Consider the following 25,123-nt stretch of genomic DNA (forward strand, 5'->3'; position numbering starts at 1 on the left):
AATATTCACAAAGCAATGCTGCCACTTTAAGACATGGATGCATTGGTGTGATTTATTCAGTTAAATATATTGAACACATCACAATTCTACAATATAGATTGCCCCAATCTATATTTTTTTCACACTTAAATTAATGTGTATACAGCCAATCAAAGAATAAAGCTTAATTTTACGGTTATACATCAACCTTCTGTATTTCCTCTTTGCTTCTAACTATTTGATTAAACCTGTCAAAGGCTGACAGCTTGGGCATTCACCTGTATGTCTGATGCACCTGTAGCAAAAGTCACACCACACCTCTACCTGCTGTCTGCGTTCACACAGAAGTCCCGCCCTCGTCACTCAGACTAGATTCCTATTGGATGATGGGATGAAAGCGCGATGCCAGTGTGGAGTACCTGGTAGTCAGTCATCGTCGGGACTAAAGCGGAGCTACGTACAGTGAACTGACAACACAGCAATGCGGACGAAGAAGGGCAAAAAACGAGGGGAATAGTCCGGTTTTCTGTAGCAGCCCGGCGGGTCGGGGCTTCATTTGATTGTGAGGTATAATTAAAAGGAGATTTCGTTTCCAAAACAACGCAGAAGAGGACATTAGCTACCTTGGAAGCAAACATAGGGCGGATATTTCCCGAGGAAAACCATAAACCACATCCGTATTCCCAGCCCCGGCGGTCGTGTGGAATAGTCTACAAAAAGAATGATTGCCTGATATTTTTTTTACTGTCTTGTATCATATATATTTGCCAGCACCACTTCCAGTTTTTTTACAGACTCATTATGGTGGACTCCCCTACAATGAAGAAGACTTTTGTGGTCCCAGACATAAAGCCATTGGATTTGTATGACTGCACTAAATCAAAAATATGCGCAAGTGTCGGATGGCTGTTAGCGAAGTCCTACGGCAGTGCAGGTAGGTTTTTAGTGTTGGTCCGGTGAGTTAAAGGAATATTTTAGAAGCTTTTGTGTTGCTGTCCAACAGTGTGTTTATATTATGTTAGCTAGAAGCACATGTATGTAGGGGAACTGCAGTGTTTGTGCAGTTCAGCGATGTTTTTAGCACAAAGAGCCGCATGTGAAAAGAGGACACTTGCACTGTATGCATTTTTTAAAAAACTGTGACACATGTCATTTGTTCTCACTCTGGTGGTATGTGTGTCAGAGAAACGGGCCTCCTCTCGTAGGCCTCTCTTATCACGCAAACCAGTTTTTGTCTCATATCGAATCGCTGGGTCTGAAATGACAGGCTGCAGGGTATGTTTTTTTTTAACAGGCCACACGGACATGGCACATAGGACGTTATCCCTTTATCCTTTAAAACCCCCACTCCAGCCTCCAACTGGACCACAGCTTTTTCTTTCTTTCTTTTTTTTTATTTGTTTATTTTATTATGGCACATGCCGTATGTCCATTGCATTTAATTTGGATGAAAAGCAAGCAGTCACTCAGTGTCATCCGAGTGAGACTCTGTCTTTATTAGGCGTTTTCTTCCAGTATCCTAAGTCAGCAAAATTCTAGAGAAAATCAGTTTTGTGAATGGACAACACCGAACTAGAATAGATGTTTCTGCACACAGTATCATAAGACTTCCTTTTGGTTTTGGGTTCTTGAACTCTGTCAGCTTTGACTGAGAAAGTGATAACATGTTCCTTTGTTTTGGAACACTAAATGGTAAAGATTAGATCTCACAAAGAAGACACCAAAATAGTCTCTCAGGAGGAAACCTTAATAAAATATCCTTTCCCACTTAAGTTAACCTTTAAGCAGTGTGATAGGTAACTGTCTTCAAAGTCATTTTGGACACATTTACTATAACGAAGGACTTTCATGAGAGCAAATATTACACAGTTTGGTTTGTGAAGGTTGTGAGGTGAGCTCTATTTTTCTTTAACTGTATTTTCCTTACACAATTCCTGACAGGCACTGGGTTCAACCCTGCACTCTCCTCCAACCTGTTTGTTCGGAGTTTAGCACCTCAGCCACACCCTACGGTCAAAGTCACTCGATGCCAAGCTACAGTATAATATGGTGACAACACTGCCATCAGTTTAGTCTTAATCAACTCATTGGCTTTGCTGATAGTTTCATGCAAATTCAGAATGACATCATCTAGTTCCTTCCCAGAAACTCAGCTGTACAACGGATAGCCAAGCACAAGTCGGACAGGGTCATCTGGTCCTTTCCTCTTTAAGCTTAATCAACCTAATATGGACAATAGATGACATTTGAAATGTTTTTGCAATTCAGAGTAGCCCTACACATAAATCACATAATGTGTACAACTTAGCTCTCAATTGACTTAGAGCAGGGCCCCTCAATTTGGTCCCACAGTGCTGCAGTCCTGTAGGTTTTCAATGTATCCCTGCTCCGACACACCTGACTCAGACTAAATGGTTCCAACAGCTTATGAAGTTTTGCACAATGACATTAATATGACAGATTAGTTTGAGTCAGGTATGTTGGAGCGTAGGACTGACTTGAGTAGCCCCGACTTAGAGGAATTTTAAGGTCATTTTAAGGAAACGATGGATGACACGGAATACTAGAATTCTTAGAAAACACTCCAGTCTAATAAGCAACACTAAAATTAATCAGTTTTCTAGTGTGCTAATCTGCTTACGGGTTTGCATTTAAGAATGTATAAAAACATGTAAACAACATTTTCATTCTGAATGTAGTCTCCATGTAAGTTACCGTCATCTTCACCACAACCACCACAAATAACCATTTATTGCCATGCCTAAGCTAAGCAGTTTGGAATATAATACATCAGCCTTGTAATTTTGTGTAAAGGCTGCAGCGACTATTTTTTTTTTCTCCTTGAGCTAAAGAAATGCAGAGCTATCCCTCTTAAATAGAAAGTGGATTGTGGCATGCATTGTCATCTTTTGTAATGTCATGTACATGTGATTTATACATTTTAAATACAAGGCAAAGAGAACAATGGGTTAAGCACAAAATGTAATTTATAATCAACCTTTTGAAGTTGCTGTGACAAATGACTTGACAGATCACCTGAGGGTGACTCAAACCAGTGTGTGCCATTACAATGGAATGAAACTCTAGATTTACCAGTTTACTGTGGGGAGAGGCTTGCTTTTAAAAACTGACAAGCTCAAGGGGATTGTGTATATTACTCACGTTTTCCCAGTTTTCCACCTCAGTTCACTCTACTAATGTAAGCTGTGTGTCTTCTTGTTGTCCAGTTATGAAAAAATTACCCGCTGCTAAACCTACACCACTCTTACCTTTACGCTCTGCTAGAGTTGCTGTGCCATCGTATTGGAATGCTGTTGGCACAATTACTCAGCTTTTTTCCATTCATTGTAATTACAGTGCGTCAACAAGGGACAAGGACCTGAGGAGGATGTTTCCTTGGTATTAATGTTGACACAAAAAAGTTCAAATACCTATTGGTGTACTACATTCTTTGAGGCAAACCCCGTACTGAGTTAAAAAAGTGTATTTAAATATGATTTTACACAGATCTGGTTTGGAGTTTATTTCAAACTTAAGGATACTTCTGCATGATGGATACTTGTCCTGCCTTCTCTCCAGTGTTGTCCTGTTTGTCTCTAAAGCACCCATAATGTAATCACATGTTGTCTATAGGAGATGTTTCTGTGTGCACTGACCCTTTAATGCAATTTAAAGCGAGTGGTGCCTGTGTTAATATTGCAGGATACACATGCTGTCAGGGATCGTATGTTTATGGTAAGTGGACCTGTGAGTTCATATGAAGATGGGAGGCACTTCATGTGTAGCACTTGGAGCAGGGTTGTTCACTCTGAAAACATACCAAATCCTGGTTCAGTGATATATGCGCACTGTGCATACACCATTTCAGTGTGCATTGTATCCCCCCTAAAAAGATGAATAGAGCAGAGGAAAGTATACAGACAACATCAGACTCTTGTCCCTTGGTGTTTATCAGCGATGTTTATTAGTTTTTTTAGCATTTGCATTTAACTCACATGGAGAGTGGGATGCTACCATTACCCCTCTCGGTGTGGCTAGGTTTTGGGCCAACAAAACAGTACCTGCTTTGTTCTGAAAATACGTGTGGATAATTATATCTTTGATCCTTTCAACCACATGATGTGGATGTTGTAATGCAATTTTCTAAGTAGAAATACAGTTGGTAGCACTTATCAAAACACATCTGGTTTTTGAAAATGAAAACTGTCATTTTGGTATTTTTGTGATGAGCATACAACCACTGATGTCTAAACGTGGCACGTGGGAGGGAGTCTTGTTATTTGAGCTTCCTGCTGTGATGCTTATCCTGCACACTTCTGCATATCGGTGTTCTAATAAATGATTTAACATGCACCAGAGTTCCTGAAAGTTTTCACTAGGCAGCGTAGCATCAGAGGGAGCTGCTCAGTAAACGTTACTCAGGAAACCTTGAAATCCAATGCTGATTGTTCCTTGTAAATGGGAAGTGAGTGGTTGGGCGGTGGGTTTTAGTTAAGCCCTTTTCCACCAAAAGACTGGGCTTAGTTTAAGCACCAACTGGTTTCCAACAAACTCTCTTTATATGAGCTTGTGTTGCCATGAGACGAGTGATAATGTCTGCATTATGACTACCATGCTAGCTCGATCAGTCAATGAAACAAGACACATAGCTCCTGTTATCAAACAGTGCATGTCAGTATAGATAGCAACTAAAACAGCTTAGCTGATCACAGCGGTAACGGTAAGCTGTATCAGCACCACTACAGTTTTTAAAAGCCTGGCCAATTTTACCAGAATAAATGTTTTTGTATATCTGAACATGCTACTTTTCTACTGAGTTTAAGAAGGTAAAAAAAAACTTCTGGGTAGGCTATAGCACAGATTTTGTGCAAGTGCAATGGTATAAGCCCCTTGGTAGAAATGTAATCAGTAGTTTGTAAATTTGCTAAAATGGCAAGCTCCCAGTTCACCTACTATGATAATGAGATACCAAGTCAATAAACTTTGCACACATTTGACTTTTGCCTTCTTACTCATACCAGAAGATAAACACTGACTCCATGACCTGTAAAAGTGACAGAGGTAGTTGCTCCAGTTATGCACACATACAAGCACGTTTTGAGTCTAAATAGTTCCTTTGAGGTGTATTGGTGTCAACATTATGTCGTCTCCAATCGGTCACTCTTCTTTGCCACCTTTTTTTTTATTATTATTACCTGTGAGTTTTATGTAATTAAAAAAATATCATTTTTATAACCCTGTGTGTATGGATTTACTCCCTTGTGAAATTAAAAGTAGTCTTTCATAGCAAGACAGTCACAGTCTCAGTCTCACAGTCTCATCTAACTCAGTTATGGGATGTGCGTCCTGCTTTTCCTTTGGGAGATTTTTCTTCTTTTTTTTTCAAACACATAAGACTTTTTTAAAATTTTTACAAAAACTTAACAATTTTGTGACTGAGCTGACATCAGCATAGCAGTTTTGGTAAACAAAAGAAGGATAAGGCATCACTGAAACACTGAAAATATTGACTGACACCTACAGTCATTATGGAGAGAGAGACAGAGCTCAGGCCTTTGTCCACCATAGGCTGTTATTGGGGCTGATGTCATTGGATCCATTACAAGGCTGCATAATGATACAACAGTGTAGTGACACCGCCCTTTTGATAACCCCTTTGTTTTTCTGTAAGGCACAGTCTCAGGTGCTTATAAACACACATTGCTCTAAAGATAAAACATTTCAGTTTATCATTTATATGCTCTTGAAGCCCTTTTAACAGCAAGACACTAATTTGTGTAGGTTTGCATGGCTTGCTGCTGGTTTTGTCTGGATGCTGAAAAACCAGTTTCAGGGTGATTGTGTAAAGTGTGGATAATGTTTGCAGTGTGTTGTATTTAAAGAAAACTCACATCCAGGGATAATATACCTTTGTCTAGCCAGTAATAAGAGTGCATGTTCTCTAAATATACATTCTTTAAGTTGACAAAGAATTACAGTTTTTAATTAGCTTTTTCTTTACGTTGCAGACTCTGATACTAAGATGTACATAATCTCTGGATCTTCTGAGGGAAAAAACAAAGCAAGAGCTTTTGAAAGAGATAAAATGAGTTGCAGAGCATCTTGTAATCTGTAGATGAATACTTCTGACCTCATCATGCCCCACTCACCTTGATGCTTGCCATACTCTACTCACTTGTATGATTGTATCTGCATGTTACACAGCAGATGTATTAATCTGCTACTGAACTGGGCAGAGGGCAGGTTTCTATGCCAGTTACTATGGAACATGGTTTGTTAGGGCACATTCATACTAGACTTTTGTTTTGATTTGAAAAGTTCTTTTCTTTTGGGATATTGTGAATGCGCAAATAAAACTCTGATTTGGATCAAAGAAGACTCGGTCCACCCACAAACGTGGGTCTTTGTCCACTTCAAGGGGACCAAATACAGGAAGCAGACTATAAAGCAAAGTGCATTGTGGGTTCAGCGCATGGCATTGTGGGTAAACACAACCAAAACTTAAGCGCATATGGGACGATAGGCCGCTCTAGCCGGGAGAAATAGCTTGCAGTCAAATGTGGAAAAACTCAGTAAAAGTTCTGATAGAAATATGATCAACCCAAGACCGCTATGCAACTCTGTAGTTTGCTGTTATGTGGTTGAAATAGAAATTGTCCTGCAATAAGCAATAGATGAATGAGTTTTTTTTTCTTCTTCTTCTTTGTGTGTCTCGTCTTCACCTTCACTAATTCTTAATGTAGCGCCGCCTCTGGCAGTGAGTGGAACATGTTATTTAAAAGGCCTGATGTGTTGCGTAGTGCAACATGAACGCAAACTTAGGCCAGAAGAATGTTGCACCCTTCAACTGCACAGCGTCCCCAACCAGAGTCTAGAGGATAATCCTGGTGTGAATGCAAGTCTTTTTATTGAAATATTTTAATAAATAAATTATTCTTGCAGCTTACTGCTGCAAATGATGATAGACATTAACTGTACAAACAGAGTTTAACACAAACCAACAAAAAAGTAATATATAATGGACTGCTTTTTATTTTACAAAACATAAATAAATTAGAAATGCTTTGCAGGAGGTGTTAAAGTTAATTTTTGTAGAAGTTATCCTCTTTTCATTTTATTTGATTTTTCTATATATTCCTTTTATTATTGTAGTGAGATTGTTATACTACATTTTAGCCTCATTGGTCTATAAGGTTGTTTTTTATTCTTGTTCCCTTTCTATTAATCAGTTTTCATATAGTTCACCCTAATTATTTCTATTTATTGCCTTTTTTGTAGAACAAATTAAGGAAAAAGCCTCTGTAAAACCCTTTGCTATTTCCTTCTGGCTTTGTTTTTCTTTGTCCTTGTTGATTATTTTCATTTTCTGAGTGCTAGTCAGATGTTTTGAGGACCCTATTGTTATGGTTAATTTAAACAGTGACTGAGGGGTTAGATTATTTGTTAAGCTTAGAGTTTTGTGTCACCTGGTCTTTCCTAACTATAATATAAAGCAATCCATAGCTAATTATAGTTTGTCTTTTGTTGATTTTCTTCCCTCTTGGTAGAAAATGTCCCTGCAGAGCTGCGTGACCCTTTCTACTGTGACCAGTATGAACAAGAGCATCTTAAACCTCCTCTTATACGGCTCCTGCAGTCTTCAGAGCTCTACTGTCGTACCTACAGCCTGTTACTGCGGGGTACTGGAGCTGATGCTCACCCCAAAGACAACGTTGCCCTGCTGCAACTCCTCACTCAAAGAGGCATCATCGCCAAAGACCAGGAGGTGACAGTGACTGATGCAGACCTTCGACATAAACCCATCAAAATGGTAATGTATGATAATATCAGGGCTGACAGTTTTTTGAGCTTTGAGATCATTGAACACAAAGGTGATGACTCCAATGCAGAAGAGTGAAGTTTTTAGTAGGTAGTAGGCCACTTCAAGTCGCGCTTGTAGTAGTACAAATTTTTTTGCTTTACATTTACCCATCACCCAAAAGTAGTGAATGTCTTCTTTGCTATCTGGGGTCTGTAGAGAAGCAGAGCGGGTCAAGTTAATTTGGTTGCTGGTATAGGAGCATGCTTATGCTTTGATTCTAGGGATTAAAGGACATCAAAAAGACCCCCACTCACACAGCCCTTCCCCCAACCCCTAAAGCTTCCCCAGCTGATCTTACAGGATGAGTGGTTCCAGCTGCGAGGACAAGGGCATGACTACTTTACTTTCAGGGTGTAAGAGGGAGAGGGAGTGTATATACAAAAGATGGTCCAGATCCGAACAATAGCTAAACAGTTCTGGTGAAACTTTAGATGCTGTGTTGAAGGAATACACTGAGCTGGCTGAGTGAGTTAAATCAAGTGAAACAGGTTTGTCTTCTAAGATCTTGACAAAAGATCCCTGTGTTTGTGTTTCCCCCTTGCATAATATAGCCCTGACTTCTTCAGCCTGAAAACATACACATTACTAATTTTGATTGTAGATATAGAATTATTATCATCTAAAAGAAGAAGAAGAACTTTAAATAAGTTCTATAAATCTTTCTTTTACACACATCACTATCCTTTTCAGTCAGTGGCATAAAACTACAGCGCTTCTAGCCAGTTTGATCCACGTGCATGCAGGCTGTTTTTGGAAGCTGAGTAGGGCCTCTTCAGGGATTTGTTGTTAGGTGAACACTGTTTGCTTCCCTGCAGCTGTCTGCTGGCTACTGCAGCTCCTACTGTACTGTTGATGACAGTGTTGTAATGAAGAGCTTATTGTGTGCACATGCACCTGACAAAATCAAAACATGTGGTTCAAGAAACTGGCTGGTAAAAACAGCCCTTTATTCATTGATTTTAATTTCCATTTACTAGCTATTGTTTTTTTTTTCTGGCTTTTGTATGATTAATTTTCAGTGCCAGAATATTAATGATGAGCTGGTTGAATATTTAGCTAAGAACTGCCTGAAGCATGTTAAATGTAACCTCTTCTTGCACAAAATGGAAGTCAAATAGTCCTTCTATCTGAGACAAATAGTAAATTATTCACACCTTATCAACTTTAGTAAGGCTCCACAAACAGTCTTACAATGTGTTATCACTTGCAAATACACATAGCTTTTGCCATTTTACAGATGTGGCACATTTCATCCACAATACAAACACACAAATGACCACATTTGGGGAAAGGAAGATATCACAGTCTCTCCAAAAATAATTCTTATGTGCAGAGACTGCAGATTGAGTCACTGACACATACAAGACATTTGGTTTTTTTTGTTTGTTTGTTTTTTATAAAGGAAGAAAATAATATTGACAATACAAATAAATTCTTTCTACAGCACCTTTTAAGGTCCTTTACAGAGGTAGATAAAAATAATTTGTATGAAAATTATAGTACAAATGTGCATATACATGTACATTTAAATACATACAAAATTATGTGTGTGTGTATATATACACTCAGGCTCATGCAATTAAAAAAACATAAAAAAAATAAGAAAAACTGAAAACTAGAGGTTAAAAATCGTTGACACAGTGATGATAACTACAGTTTTGCCATGTTTACTACTGCACTAGCACTAATGGCCTAATGACACAGGTATCTGTCATGCATAATGTCTCTGTAATCCCTTTGTGCATGAATTTGTCTGCATCCATGCTGTGTGTCCTAGCTCTGGATGAGGTTTCCAGGTCAGAACATGACCCATCTCAGCTTTGAATCCAAATGATTATACTCTTATTTGGCTGTTACTGCCAGTGCTGCATTTGCTGCTCATTGCTTTGGTGTATAAGCCCTCCAGCCACTGTTTGGCTGCTCTTGGAGCTTGTCTGCCATTGACTGGCACTGCAGCTACAGCGTGGCAAGCGAAGAAAGTGGGTCATGCTGCAGTATTACAAGGATGGAGCATCAATGTAGGTCTTGGCTGGTAAAACGGCTTTGCACCAGTGGCAATCTGCTGCAGGGCTGCTGTTTGTTAAATCCTTGTTTTTTTTTCATATCCTAAATTTATTTTGGATGCAGTGATAACATGGTGTACGTATATGGAAGTCTTTCTTGTTATGAGTGAATTTTAGTGCCAGGTTCTCTGCACTGCCAAGCACTTAATAATTGGGAAGTTTGGTTAATGGGCAAGTCCAGGAAAACTGGTTTATCATAACCCATAAAAATGTTGGCGCTAACTTTGTTTGGTGCATTACATTTAGTTTGGTGTTATAAACAAAAAGAGCTTAAGAAGAATTTTTGTAGCTGTACTAATACATTTGTTTGTGATTAAAGTTTGTGTTAAAAGAAAGTAACCCTAATTAAGTTCTAAGGCCTCTGTCAGAAGAGAAGGGGCCTGTTCCAGAAAGGACGTTCAACTAACTCTTAGTCTAAAAAGAAACTCTGGGTTAATTTACTCTGAGTTGATCAACTCTGAGAGTTTTGGTCCCACAACAGCTGCTTTGAGTTGTTTCAATCAACTCTGAGTATCTTTACCCAGAGTTGGCAATCACAATAAAAAGCCATAATTAATGGAGCCCCGATACCTGGATTCACCGTGGTAGCTGTTGGGAAAAGCAATTTTTTTTCTTTTTGCCCGATTGGAGCAAGAGGCTCTTACTGAAGCATATGCGCAATACAAAAAGGTATTTCACAATAAAAGGTAACACTGCAGGTGGCGAGGAGAGAGAAACAGCATGGAAGAAAACTGCTGCCTTAGTCAATGTGGAACTTGGAATCACTGGTTAACTAAGTGTTTAACTCTCTTAAAATAGCATGTGGGTTAAAATATTGGTGGGTAGAACAAAATCTTAGTATTATGTAGGTTTAATCCTATTCAGGGCAAAAACATGTAAGCAACTGGAAATGAGGTATAAGCCCTTTTTTCATAAGGTAATGTATTGAGATAGACCATGATAATACTTTTTTGACGTGAATATTTCACACTTGTTTATAAAATAAATAATCAGTGGCTCTAACTTATAGAATATGTCCTCCCATTACATTATGATTTTAGTCGTGTGAAGACTTTCCTCATGACTCGACATACTGTTGTCTTTCTAAAATGTTGTGTTTTGCCAGCATTATAAAGAGAGGTCCCATTTACATAAGAAATATTTAAAAACAAAACATCACAGCACAAATTACAACTCTTCCTGTGACGCCGTCTTATGTCCACGGTGTGTCCCATTGGGTATGTATGATCAAAGTATTTGGGTGATAGCAAAACAGTACCATACCGAAACGTGCCCGGGAGGACATTCACTTCACTAAGTTACCACGGTAACAAACTCGGGGTAGACTTACCTCGCTTTTTGGAACAAAAAACTCAGTTTTCCCCAACTCAGGGTTAACATACTTGGAGTCTCAACATAACCCGCTTTCTGGAACAGGCCCAAGGACAACATGTGTTGTTCCTACTTTTAAAAGCTCCTCAGTAAAAACAAATCAAATATTTCAAAGAAGAAAATGAAAGGGGTGAGCTGTGAGTCCGGACACTATTTCATTTGAGCTGGGTTCATTGTGAAATCATTTGGAGAAAATATACTTTAGAAGAGAAGATGATTTTTTTTTTTGGTAACTGCTGAGGTTGTACATGTGTTCGTGTAGCTATGTCCTTCTGGTGTCTGTCTTTCCGGTGGGGACCCAACCCCCATCACTCCTCAGATTGAGGATAAAGATCTTTGAAGATTAGAGATAATCTGCCATACAGACTGAACGTCATCATCCATGATTGGTTGACATGCCAGAAATGACCAATGACTCACCATAGGCATACTTCATATGTGATAATAGTGCTTTTCACTCACATATCGTGATTTAATACCCTAAGCAAATAAAAAAAAAAAATACTCCACTGTGTAATTGAACCAAACAGAGCTGGTATAGTGCCACCATAGTATATGCTTTAAAAAAAACGAAGCAAGTGGAATCAGAGTTTTGACTCCATTAATTGGTGGTTACAACAAAGACATATCAGTCCCATCTTTGATAAGCTGTGTGAGAGGAGCATTTGAGTACACAGGAGGTAGGGTTAAAAATTGGTTGTGTGAGAAAGAGAGTTGTGTAGCCATAATATAGCAAACCCTCTTCCTAGTGCCCTGTTGGTTTTGGGATGGCAGTGACACTTTGTCTTAAATCATACTGCTGTGCTGGCAGGTTTCTGGCTAAATGAACATCAGTCAGGAGCTTAGCTGAAAATAGGAGTGGCAGACTATCAGAAACACTAACCATCATCTTGTGCCATTTGTTCTGCTGATTGGAAAAAATAATGAGCAGTTGTAATTAATCTTATCAACTGGATGCCAAATGATTTTGTGTAAACCCGTTCTACTCTGGGGTTTGTTTGACTAAGCATACATGTGATGTACATACAATGTACATAAACTGTATGTTTACATAACATCCTTTCCAAAATCCCTTGCTGGGCCCCTGGCCTGCTTGATCCCCCTGTTTGTCTCCCCATCAGCAGGCAGGGTAGGGGGATGGGGTTAAGTCATATTTCAGACTTAATCAGATTTTCCCTTCATCATAATCTCACATAATGATAAACAAGATGTCTTTGCTTACAGTAAATCAGTTGTTTATGCCATTTTTCAAATAGATTTGTAAAATGAGGGCATAAACATTTCATGTTAAAGGGGTTAACTGATGGAGTGTTAATTTTTCTTCTTTGTGTCACGTTGGTTTTAGAGGTGCTGGATGTTTCCAAGCCGAGAGCCAGGGCTAAGCCAGGAGCACAGATCAGTGCTGCAGTCAGGCTTGCACTGAGATGCATTGTGGGTCAGCTGGTTGGTTGTTATGGTGATCTGGCAGGTTCAGAGCTTTGTGTTCGAGTTGCTCCTCTCAGTACTCTCATTAGGGAGCCTTGTGATTTAGCTTAGCAAGCTCTCCTGGGTCGGCAACTGGAAATCTACAACCAACTCCACCTCTTTCCCCTTTCACTCTGCACTTTTTGTCTTGACAACAGAAATGTCCAAACTTTCGTTAGGTCTCATTAATTTCCTCAGTCTCCTGTCACACTGCTGCAATTGGTCTGGTCTATGATTCCCTTTTGTGGCTTAAAAAAAAAGTAGTGCAAAACTAGTGGCTTAATTTTCTGAAAAATCTGTGAGAAATGTTAGATTATTACACAGTATTTATTTATTTATTCATTAATCAATACTGATGTAAGCCACCGTGTAACACACTGTGACAAATATCAACAAATCCCATTGAAAAGCAAGATGTTGGGTTGTCTGTTCATGTCAGCCAGAACTCTTCATACATTTAAAACACTAAATCTGCTAAAGATCATCATTTTGTACAACAGAATTTTATAAACCAGTAAAATAATTTGTTCTTTTTGTCACCACATAAAAAAAATTTTAGACCCGGCCATGTTTCAAGTAATAGCTTCTGACTCAACTTGTTTCTAAAATATGTCTTTAAAATCCCATGTTGTTAGTCCCTCATTTCAGGCTGTTTGTGTCCATCTGTGCTGCATATATGCCATGTTTTACAGGCATATGAGGAGCAATTCTTATTTTGGCAACAGTTTTAGGAGGACAAACCAGTCAGGACCTTAGTGCTCACAGTAATGACTGCTGTACATCCAGAAAGCTTGCCCCAATACTATCTGACAAGCCTTTGCTGGCATAGCTTGCACTACCCGACCCAGCACTGGGTCTGCTCAGGTCAGCACTTTATATCAGGGTTGAGTAGGCAGACATGCAGGCAGGGCTCATGCATGCAGCTGAATTGCCACCAGGCCCCATATGTGACTACATAAAAGGTTGAAGTAAGAATGTCTGGCCTCTAAGGTGGAATTTTTAAGTAGTTAAAGGGACCAGGCACTTATGTGCACAGATTAAGCTCAAAATCTAAGAGATTAAATGAGCGGTCCTTCGGCAAGAAATATGTTTGTGACCTAGCTTTTCTTTCTTATGGTTAGACAGCATTATCATGACAAGGGCGTAGTTAGACAGTAGTGTAAAGTGTTTGGCCCTGCTTCTGATGTTATCTGTCAACTTGAAGAGATACAGATAAAAAAAAGTATAGATATAATCATTATTCATGAATACGCTGCCTGAGGAAGATAAGTTGTTTACAAATCAGGCAAATCTTTTCCACTTTCTCTTTTCTTTTTTTTTTTTATTGTAACTTACTTTTATGATTCTGCTGTATTGGTTATGTATGAGCTATAATCCAGTAGATGATGCCTAAAGATGAAACAAATAATATTTATAATATAGTCATACCTAATAGATGTGCAATATGTTGTGTTTTTTAAGTGAATATATATTTGCCATTTTTGTGTGTGTGTGTATAACTACTCACTATGTCAGATGAGAATTAAATCCATAAAAATGGGTGAGATATTTAATCACTCTTTGACTCGGCAGAGGTGAGACATAAGAAACACTGCTGGTTGTAGTTTCATGGCACTAACAACACAACTTGTAAGTTAACAGGTTTAAAGTATTAAGGTGCTCACTTTGACTGAGCTGATAATGTTGGTGGTGCATTTTAATGGGCTCTGTAATGATCTGCTAGGTATAAAGGAAATGCCTTCTGGCTAAAAATGCTTAATAATGTTGTTAAATATGTTTAGATAGTAATGTATTTGTTGTATACTGTATTTAAAACTGTCTGAAATAGGATGAATATCCATTATGCTGTCTGATAGAAATGCATTCAGTAGCAGACACCTGTTTTCTTATAATGTTCTTTGCTGTGTATTCTGGTGATCTAGTTGCAGCCTCGTATTATATCCTGCAGGCTCTTAACACGAGTCATACAGAAATATTGGACTGTGCACAACAGAGGAGTGGTTGAAGAGAAAGCAAATAAAAGAAAAGCAGCTGAGGAATGAAAGTCCCAGGACATTTGTGTTATCATATTACAGGTCCACTGCCTTCTTAATGATTTAATGAGTGTACAAACATGGGTCCAAAGTTCACCCACGTCTACTGATGTGTGCATTTGCTGGCTGAGGATTCCTGTCAGTTTCTGCTGACTAACAACTGGCCTCTGGTGACCTCTAGAGGTTGCTGCTGGTAAACAATAGCAGGGCTGCATCAGACAGAGATGATATCTGTTCTCGCCAAACAGTAAAAATAAAATTGCCTGATTGTGTTAACTGTAATTAATTAATATTACAATGGTACTTTGTCCTTTAGTTGTTTTTCTTTCTCCCTTGTGACTGTTGCAGAACGCTCACCTGGCGGTACTGGATGCCTTGATGGCTGTGGGAGCCATGGAAACGGTGACTGCGGTGAAGACATGTGGTTCTGCTGAGCTGCTGGGTGGAGCTGCCAGCTGGGAGGATGCTCTGCTTTATTGGGTTAACTTGGTGAGGAGCAGTTTAGAGAGAAGCAAAGCCTGTTTCATGCACACATCTTTATTGTATTTAGTCACTAGTGTCTTGTCCTCAGCCCTCTGCTGTTGAGGATTTGGCATCTGTTTAGCCTCACAAATTGAGACTGTTATTCTTAAATCTCAACGTAAACAATATGTTTCAATATGTGAAGACACTGTACTATTCCCTTATCAGAGTTTGGTGACTGACTGTTTTTTCTCTCTCTCTATTCTTACTACTTTTTATTTACTCAGTTAAACCAGAAGTTGAGAGAGCTTACTGAAGGAGCCCAGAATGACTCATCTCAGGCAATTACAGAGCCTCAACCTGTTGAGACCTCTGTAAGTGTTGCATCCATGCATTGTTTTTTATTTATTATGCAATCACTGTATCTAACACACTTGATGATGTGTCTAGCGTTATTCACCTCATGCTTCATTTTCCAACAGCAGGGTGTAGGTGCAAAACCAAAGCTCAGACATAAACAGTAATGGGTGTTACCATTTTTTTTAAAGAGGTGGATTCAGGTACTGTATAACATTTGAAGGGGCTACATGAGGGGTAATGGTGGGAGGAATACAGTCTCATCAGGTGAAATTAGTTTGAGCTTAAGTAAAAAGCAAGAGAGGATGACATCACAGAACGGAAAAGGTCCATCCTTGTAAGGTACCATTTTAAATGTTCATCTGAAACGCCCTATTTATGTTGTAAGCTGTTTGCACAAGCAAACAGCAAATATTTTTAGAAGACTGTATTGAATGTATTGCACATAGGCCATGGAAGGGCTGTATGGGAATGTAAGTCAAAAACACACAAGAGGCAGGACATGATGCAGAAATTTGTTGTTATATTTGCTGTACTTTTTATAACATGTTGACAAGTAGACGAGGCTCCTTGTTGTGTTGATATTATTAGCACATGTATCTGATTATATCCTCAATAGTGTGTAGAAATAAAGATACAAGTCAGCAGAAACATGAATAAAGATGCAGCTCTAGCCAGAAAAAACACACACACACACAGGCAGTAAATTTCCTTAAAAGATTCCTGCTGTTTGTCATTGTGTCCCCTCATGTTAAGATTTTACTAAAGGACTTGAGTGTAAAATCTGTGCAAGTAGTTCAGAGCTATTTTTGCACATGCTGCTGCTCCAGAGTCTCTCCACTACATTTTAGGACTCTGATGTATTTGGGGAAAACAGCTTTAAAGGTAAAGTTAACAAATCTCTGAAAATAAAGATATGATCATTACATTAAAAAAAAATTAATAAGGTCAGTTATGTTTTTTTTTTAATGTTTGATTACCAGTTGGGATTTTTTGGTGTATTCAGAATATCCAGTTCCTTATGCTTTTGCATTCACTTCTCAGTATTAACTCTAGCCCCTCATTTAATTGGTCGGCTCAGTTTGTCTGTTGCTGGGTGAGTCTTGTTCGGATTTGCATGTTTGTCAGATCTTAGCAGGAAGTCTTTGCAGGCTTCTTACTCAACAAGCCCATTGAGTTGAAGGTGACACCTTAAAACTGTGGGCAGTGTCACTGCTGTATCAACAAGGTTGTTTTTTTTTTTTCTGTCAAGAGCATGTCATCACAGCCCTCTCTCCTGTTTGTCTAGTTCTTCCACTGTAGGCTTAATAGCTCTCCTTGTGCCCCTGTTTTCCATTCCCCTCTCTTTCTTCGTGTTGTGTTATTTCCTCCTCCTGCTCTGACAGTGTCCTACTCGCTGGTACTGGAAACTTGTTCCTGTAAGTTCCCTGCTTTCCTCTGCCTCTTCTCCCCTGTCCCTCCATCCCTCCAGTGTCTTCATCTAAATTATCAGCAAATATCTGGTGACCAGGTCTGTTTTTCTTTTTGTTTTGTTTGTATTAGTTCCCCATATGTTGGTGTGAGACTGCATCGTTCACGCATCCTAGTCTGCACATTTTTAATTAAACTGCACTTGAGTTCCAACATTGTGTTGCGGAACATGTTTGTTTTAACATAAATGGTGCATGAGTCACTTTTATTCATGCCGGACTGTGAAACTGTCACGTACAACTGACTGCTCTGATGTGACAGAGCTGTGTGTTTGTATAGCAGTTAACAGAGACAAGCTTTTAGTCAGATGGTCCCTGCTGACAGTGGGCCATTTGTTTTGTGTGCTGCAGTTCTACCTGAAACACTTTCTCTCTTTCTAAGACTGCATATCTCTTTCTTCTCCCTGCCTCTCGAGACCCTCACTTGACCCACTTTCTCCCAGAAAAACCCTCCTCCTTGCTGCTCTGATTTAGTCATTCACTTTGAATCTGCCACCTCCTCATCCATACTCATTCCTTTTTACATGTCCTTAGCATGAAACTTTATTTACTGTAATCCTTCGCATTTTATATTGTGTACCACTGTGTGGTTAACTAAAGGCAACCCACTCATATTATTAAAAGCTTGACTTTGACCACTGATGATAACATGAACTAATAAATTAAATATATAAAGGCACATTTATGGTTAGAGTGCAGAATTTAATTGTCTTGTTTGTTTTTTTTTTTGTTTTTTTTTTATAGCTGCGCTACAGGAAGGATAAAATTCAGGCAAAACTAAAGCCAATCTTTCCGGTAGTAAATGAAGTGAAAGATTTGTCCACTGGTTGTGCTGTTGCTGCAGTTATACATTATTATTGCCCTGGCCTACTGAGACTTGAAGGTACTAACAAAAGTCTTTACCATATACTATATTTATGGTCTTCTCAGCAGTTGTTTGTCAGTTTTACAGTGCTTATCTCTTCCTCTGCAAGATGTGTGTATGAAGGAGTCCATGTCAGTAGCAGACAGCCTGTACAACCTGCAGTTCATCCGTGAATTCTGCGACAGCTGTCTGAAGGGCTGCTGTCATCTGGCACTGGAGGACATGCTTTACACACCACAGGAGCTTCAGGTACTTCTACAATCTGAGTCTAATCATAAACTGACAAAAAAATACTACATTATCCTCTAAATATCTCATTTTATTTTGTGTAATTTGTTTAGCTCAACTTGCTGAGCTTCCTGTCGGAACTACTTTGCTGGTTTGAAGTACAAAAGCCAGTCTTTGTTCAGCCAATAGATACATTAGGTAAGTCTCACCTATTTGTAGTCCCTTGTAACCCTTGTAATATTGTCATATTTTAACTGATGCTTTTTTTTGGTCAGATGGATCCACACCAGTAACACCAAGTAATAGGTACAAAATCTACAAATCTCATATTCTCTGAATGAAGCACTTGCTTGAACTGACTGCATTTATTTCCCCACTTTGCAGTACTTCCCCTTCCATTTTCAAGAGGCCTTTCCTTCCCATTTCCTCCCCTGCATCAGGTAAGATTAAGACCACTTTTGTCATCATACTAAGTCAAACTACAGAATCATTTTATGGTGTGGTTCACCTGTTTTTCTCACCTCTTTTTTCTTTTTAGTGGTGTTTTGTGTCTTATTTGTATAAACATTGTAAACTTTTCATATAATATTTTTTCCTTCCATTTGTGTTGGGTTTATTTGTGCATCCCTGTGTGGTTTGCATGCCTTTACATGTCTGTGTGTGTCCCGTTGTACTCAGGATCTTTGACTCAGTCTACCTCAATGTCTCATATAGAAGGAGTTGGAAAGACATGGAGCAAAAAGCCTCTAAGGTGGGATCCATATTAAATGATTTAACCATCATATGAGGTTATTTATATTGTACTTATCCATGTTATTTTTTTGTTTTTGTTTTGTTTGTTTTTTTTTTCTTTTCAGCCGGCCCTTGTCAGCAGTATCCTTCAGCATTCCTTTTGGCCTGGACAGTGATGTGGACATTGTGATGGGAAACCCTGTAATAACCCGCTCTGTTAGTTCTGATCAGCTCAACCCCATGGGCCGAAACATGACCCGAGTGCCCTATACTCCTCCTGAAGATCTGAGCCATTTGCTCAGCAAACCACCTGGACCCAATGGTCCACAGAGAGCATCATGGGCCACCCAGGCTCCCAGTATACCAAGGCTGGCAGAGGAGAATGGCCATGAAACGAGTGAAACAGGAGAGCTCCCTACCATAGAAGAGGCTCTCCAAATTATTCATAATGAGAGCAAGATGGAGCCTCGTCTACACCCTGATGGTGCTCCTGATGGTTTCTACCTCCACTCTCCTGATGATCCTGCTAGTTCTAGATATAACAACAACTTAGGACCCATCAGCTGCTCTGCCCCAACACACTCAGGAATGATGTACAGGGCTACAGGAGAGTCCAGGGACCCAGCTCACACCAGAAATGCCTCTGAATGTTCACGAGATGATGACTCAGTTTTGAGAGATGGTAGTGTAGATTCAGATGCCTCAGAAGACCTGCCGAAGACCCATTCTACTCCCTCCACACCAGCTGCCGGTGTCAACTCTGCTAAAGGCCACAATAAAGAGGTGCCTGACAGTGGTGTGAAGATGACCAGCTTTGCAGAACGTAAAAAGAAGCTGAATCTGGATTCTCCTAAAGCCAGTGACCAGTCTTCCCCTCAGATGACTACATGGGCGCAGAAATCTGAAGAAAGCCCAATCAAGAGCCCACAACTTAATAATGAAATGTCTGAGCTGGGGGCTCGGCTTGAAGAAAAGCGCAAAGCTATAGAAGCCCAGAAAAAACGCATTGAGGCAATTTTTGAAAAGCACCGGCAAAGACTGGGGAAAAGTGCCTTTCTGCAGTTAAAAAAGGAAAGGCATGAGAATGACGGAGATGGTAGAGGGGATGGCCAGGTCAGCACATCATCTACAGAAGAAGATCTCTCACGGCTAACTCTGGAGGAAAGGCTTGCTCGAATGGAGGAAGAGGAGCAGAAGGAACAAGATGAACAGCACCCCTCTGTGGAGGAAGAAGGTAATGCTAAAGGAGGCCTTGCATTAAAAAAAGAGGTCAATCAGACCAAAGAAAAGGCATGTACACCTGAAGGGAAGAGCGCTGAGACACCTGGTGAGAAATCGGTTGCTCCTTTAGGAGACTATAACAATGCTGTATCTAAGTTAACTGCAGCTCTTTCCTCCCTGCAAAGTGACATGCAGCGGCTATCTGAGCAGCAAAATCAGCTGATCAAAAAGAAGGCTACAGCTTCCAATAACAAATCCTGGGTTATTCCAGCCAGTCCTAAAACCTCCACACCAGCTCCTCCTCCTGCACGCCTTTCACGAGAAGCCACTCGAGGTTTAAACTCAACCTCCTCCTCTCCGTCTCCATCACGCAAAATCACAAACCATACCACCCCTCCAAAATCTCCTCAGGTTCATCGAAGAGCCCAGTCCGTACCCCCTAAAAGCCCCAAACACAGTCGTCAAATGGACATTAAGGTCCCAACCCTATCAAGGGTCCTCACTCCACCTCAAAACGTCGACCGCATTCCCCATCTTCGTCGAGCAAATCCCTGGCAGTCCCAAGTTCAAACTTCATCCTCCTTCTCTATAGGTAATTCTGATAGCCTGGATGAGCTGCGCTTATCTGGATCAACTCCAGTCCCCACACCCCCCGCGACCCCCATACCCACTCCAATTCCCCATCCTGCAGCTGATGATGCTCTGTCAGAGGTAGGCTCAAATGATGGACAGAGTGTTTTTAGCATGGATCTTGAGGCAGGGCCTTCACATAGTCCTCTGGCTAGGAGGGAGGGCCTTGCAAGTGGGGGCTGCAGCTCTGGAGCCCCATCAGAGTGCTCATTTGAGAGTGATGCCCCTGCAGGGATGTTGAATGGAAAACGCAGCAGCTTGATAGAGATCTCACTCTCTGCCCTGAGAGGGGATGGAGAAGAGGATGACCAAGTGCCTGATGCTTTCTCTGATTCGATGAGTGACCGAACAGAGCCTGAAGCAAAAGCTGGAGTTGGTTTCTTTTTCAAGGTTGGCAGCTGATATTTATTTCAGTTTTTGTCATTTTAACCTGCTTTTATGTGTGTGTGTGTGTGTGTGTGTGTGTGTGTACATTCATGCTTTTTTGTTTCTCTTGTTTTATGTAGGATGACAAAGATCGATCAGAAGATGAAATGGCCCAGCGAAGAGCAGCTTTGTTGGAGAAACAGCAAAAGAGAGCAGAAGAGATGAAGAAACGCAAACTTGAGCAGGAAAAAGAAAAAGAATCAAAGTGAGAGTTTTCCATTAATACTTGGACTCATAACCTAACAAAGACGTTCACATTACTGTTGTGAAGCTTGCTTATGATATAACTGATGTTGATTAGGAATTATTAGTGTTCTGTCATTTATTTAATTAAAACTGGTAGCATTTCTTATTCTGTTACACTAATCTTCATAAACTTGTAATTTTGATATCATACGTTGAAACATTTACCCAGTATCTCCCTGTAATTTTAGCAAGCCACAGTGGATGGTTATTGAAGGGTGGGGTAATAAGGGTGAGGACAGACCCCAGACCCCAGGCACACCTCCAGGACCACGTACTCCATCAGCAGAGGGGACTCCACAGCGCAGAGGAGACTTCACCAGGCAGGAGTATGAGAGGCGACAGCAGCTGAAGCTCATGGAGGACTTGGACAAGGTGCTGAGGCAGAAACCCACCACAGTCCGTGGTGTCAAGAAGCAAAGACCCAAGAGTGTGTTTAGAGATGACTCTGTCCTGTCTAACAGCCCTGTCAAGGGTTTCATGGGTAGATATCTTTCACTTTTATCACCAAAATTCATAGCTTTATTTTCTTCTTCTGCCTACACTTGCATGTATTTGTTTCTGGATATTTTTTTCCATCTTTGTCTTTCATGCAGATACTAAACTGAACAGAGTGTACTCCCACTCAACAATGAACCTGTCGTCTATGGCTAATGATTCTGGTGGAATGACCATCAGAAAGTCTCCAAGGTAGCTTGCACTTTAATAATAGCCTTACCTGTAAGAAAAGAAGAAATACAGTGCAAAATGATCTGTTAATTATGATTCAGTAGGTGTTGTTCAGTGAAGATGCTGTTATACCCTTTATCCATGTTATCACTTGCAGAACTAACTTTAAATTATTTTTTTTTTGTTATTTTTTTTTAATACCTTTTCTAGTCGTTCACATTCTCCCTCCCGATCACGGCTAATGTCACCAGGACGAAGGAGTGCTCAGAATGGAGAGAAGGACTGGGAGAATGGGTCTACCATATCTTCCCCTGCCTCAATACCAGAATACACAGGTCAGTGATATGTTCCAAACTAAAGGAAATTATAAAAATGAAACAATGAAAGCATTGTTTCATTAGTTATCTGATATCTGGGAATGCTGTATCTTGCAGGACCAAAGCTGTACAAAGAGCCTAGCTTTAAGTCCAATAAGTACATCATCCATAATGCCATTACTCGCTGCTGCCTGGCTGGCAAGGTCAATGAACCACAGAAAAACAAGATTGTAGAGGTAAATCATCCTGTTGTATCATGGTCCAACTAAGGTACCTATGCTAACATGACTATGAATTACACCCTTGACTTGCTTTTCTCTCTTTGCATCTGGCTTTTTAGGAAATGGAGAAGAGCACAGCCAATCACTTCCTCATCCTCTTCAGAGATTCCAGCTGTCAGTTCAGAGCAGTTTACACCATGAACCCTGAAACTGAGGAGATGGTACGGCTCACTGGCATTGGTCCCCGAGTCATCGCGCCTGAGATGGTAGAGTCCATTTACAAGTACAGCTCTGACCGCAAACAGTTCACCGTCATCCCGTCCAAAACCATGTCCATGAGTGTTGATGCCTTCACCATCCCTGGCCACTTTTGGCAAAAGCGCCCAGGAACTCCCAAAAAGCTCAGCACCCCAAAATAAAGACTTACCCAAGATCGATAAGGATGTACAAATTCAGGGAATTCACTCCCATTTAGACGTTTTTCCTCTAGTTTGGCCAGTGTGGCACTTCAGATTAAGTCAGACTAGTGGTGGACAGCGCAACTGTTCAGGCTTTTACCCAGTTATCAACCTGGACCAGAAGAATAATTCAGATGACTAAACATGCCAAGAGAATGAGCCATTTTTTCATTCAATCAGCCAATGTATTTAAGGTAGTTACATCTTCAGAGTAGTTACATCTTCAGAGCTTCCGACAGGCTCTGCATGATTTACTCAGACTGTAAAACCTAATGTGACTGATTCTATTATGATGAAGAATAATTTCCCTTGCCTCCTCATGCCTTGCCTTACCCTGCCATACCTGAGTCATTTTTTTGACTCTTAGGTAAGAAAAAGAGGGGAAAACACTCTGCCTTTGCCTGAAACACAGCATTTTGGGCACAAGTAGTTTCCTTCCCTCTCAATTCTGCTTGCTTTTCCTTTTGCTGCCTTTTCTTCATCTAGGGCTCACTTTCTCTTCAGGCTACTGAGACAAGTGGCTCAGCTCTCAATTCCCATTGGAGATCTCAGCTGAAGTTTAATGGCAGGTAAAACTGCTCTCATATGAATGTAGGGCACACACTAACAACTTAGTCCTTTCAGGGGTGTTCTCACTGTGTGGTCAAGCCCATAAAATACCATAGTGAGTGGTCCCTCTGTGGGGTGCACTGGTTGCAGATACTGTGGTTGCTGATGGACTTGCATACTTAGAAACTGCCTGTGCCCCATGGTTTGTGCACTTCACTCCAACTCTCCTGCAGCTGTAGACATCTGGATGTTTTTTTTTTGTTTGTTTGTTTTTTATATTTAATCTTTTCACATGTTTTTTGCAAATTTATTAAGTCTAAGAGCTGAAAGAAGAATGAGATTTCTTGAAAATCTTGTCTTGAAAATGAATCATGGAAACATGAATGAGGGCTTGATCATGTTTATCATTACTTGGATAAAGCTCTGATAATGATAATCAATGCTGATTTAATATATACTGAATGCTGATTACTTTGATTTCTTTTTGACAATGATTTGTAAAAAGTAAGTTGACCTTTGTAAGCTACAAATAAGCTAGCCTGCTGCTTAAGCATTAGCGAGATGTATGTTTGAGATGAGAATGAGTGAATGAATAGAAATTGTCAAATGGCTGAAATTGCTGAAACTGTTTGTCTGGGATGAATAAATCCTTTAGGTCACTAAAAGTCTGTTTTCTAATATATTATTCCCTGTTTGTGTGTCCCGGCATATAAACAGTAGGTTACTTAATGAAGGATCATTGTGGACTGTAACAGCCCTCATCTACCCCACAGTCTCTAGAGACTCCTTCGTGTACAAATGGGGGAATGTAAAAAAAAAAGCCAAACTTTTCTTTCTTTTTAAATCAGCATCCGTGCGTTTGAGCGAAATCTGACCACACATTTGAGTGTGTCAGTATCACCATAAAACCTGTAGGAAACTAGCTGTCTGCTCTTCCTCTGCAGTCCTTAGTACTACAGCAGCTGCTGCACTGCAGCTGTCTTCTTTCAAAATCACTGACTTCCTCCAAGAAATGTTTGAAGGGGATTGTAATACAGATGTGAAATGATATTGAGCATTAATGAGAAAAAATGGTTAAATGATTAGAAGTGTTTGTGGGGGAGTGCATATTCAGTTAGTGGATGTTTGTATTTATCTGTATGTTAAACTTAGAATGTTATAGTAAAAGGCTTATTTTGATTCAGTGCAATTCTCTCCTAGAAGTCCCATCATATGCAGGTGTATTTATTTGCTTTTGAATTACAGTAGATGACATTTGTTTTAGATTCTGGTTCTACTTTTTCCCTTTTCCTCTTCCCCCCCCCCCATTTTATCGGTTAAGGTAATGAGTCAAATATTCATTTCATAGAAGTTGTCATAACATTTGTTTTGTTTCTCCTCTGTTTTCTTATCTGTGCCAGCACATTGTGTATGTTCATTTCATTATTTGACTGCCCTTGGCAACTGGACCAGAAAAAAAATTAATAAAGTCTTTTTAAATCATCCACATGTGATTTTTTTTTTTC

General features: G+C 39.9%; 1 protein-coding gene across 3 annotated transcripts; it reads left to right on the forward strand.

Moving 5' to 3' along the window:
* Nucleotides 1-393: 393 nt before the first annotated feature.
* camsap3 (calmodulin regulated spectrin-associated protein family, member 3) lies at nt 394-25,100 on the forward strand. Of its 3 annotated transcripts, none has more exons than XM_042005106.1 (18): nt 394-913; nt 7,527-7,789; nt 15,120-15,260; nt 15,521-15,607; nt 16,976-17,008; nt 17,804-17,942; nt 18,034-18,173; nt 18,266-18,350; nt 18,428-18,458; nt 18,537-18,592; nt 18,831-18,903; nt 19,010-21,125; nt 21,242-21,366; nt 21,596-21,888; nt 22,001-22,094; nt 22,284-22,408; nt 22,508-22,626; nt 22,731-25,100. In XM_042005106.1, exons 1-18 carry the CDS (start codon nt 781-783, stop codon nt 23,028-23,030), a joined length of 4,353 nt encoding a protein of 1,450 aa, XP_041861040.1. In that variant the 5' UTR covers nt 394-780; the 3' UTR covers nt 23,031-25,100. The 3 variants fall into 3 exon arrangements, with proteins under 3 accessions (XP_041861040.1, XP_041861060.1, XP_041861049.1); XM_042005126.1 differs by having other exon boundaries at nt 18,867-18,903; XM_042005115.1 differs by lacking the exon at nt 16,976-17,008.
* Nucleotides 25,101-25,123: the final 23 nt, after the last annotated feature.

Source organism: Melanotaenia boesemani, chromosome 2, assembly GCF_017639745.1.
Source record: "Melanotaenia boesemani isolate fMelBoe1 chromosome 2, fMelBoe1.pri, whole genome shotgun sequence".
NCBI classification, from domain to species: Eukaryota; Metazoa; Chordata; class Actinopteri; order Atheriniformes; family Melanotaeniidae; genus Melanotaenia; species Melanotaenia boesemani.

Excerpts from the sequence above, each read along its gene's own strand:
- camsap3 (XM_042005106.1), top strand. The coding sequence starts at position 781 with ATGGTGGACTCCCCTACAATGAAGAAGACTTTTGTGGTCCCAGACATA. Across the intron at positions 914-7,526 it reads GAAGTCCTACGGCAGTGCAG|AAAATGTCCCTGCAGAGCTG; the intron begins GTAGGTTTTTAG and ends CCCTCTTGGTAG. Across the intron at positions 7,790-15,119 it reads GACATAAACCCATCAAAATG|AACGCTCACCTGGCGGTACT; the intron begins GTAATGTATGAT and ends TGACTGTTGCAG.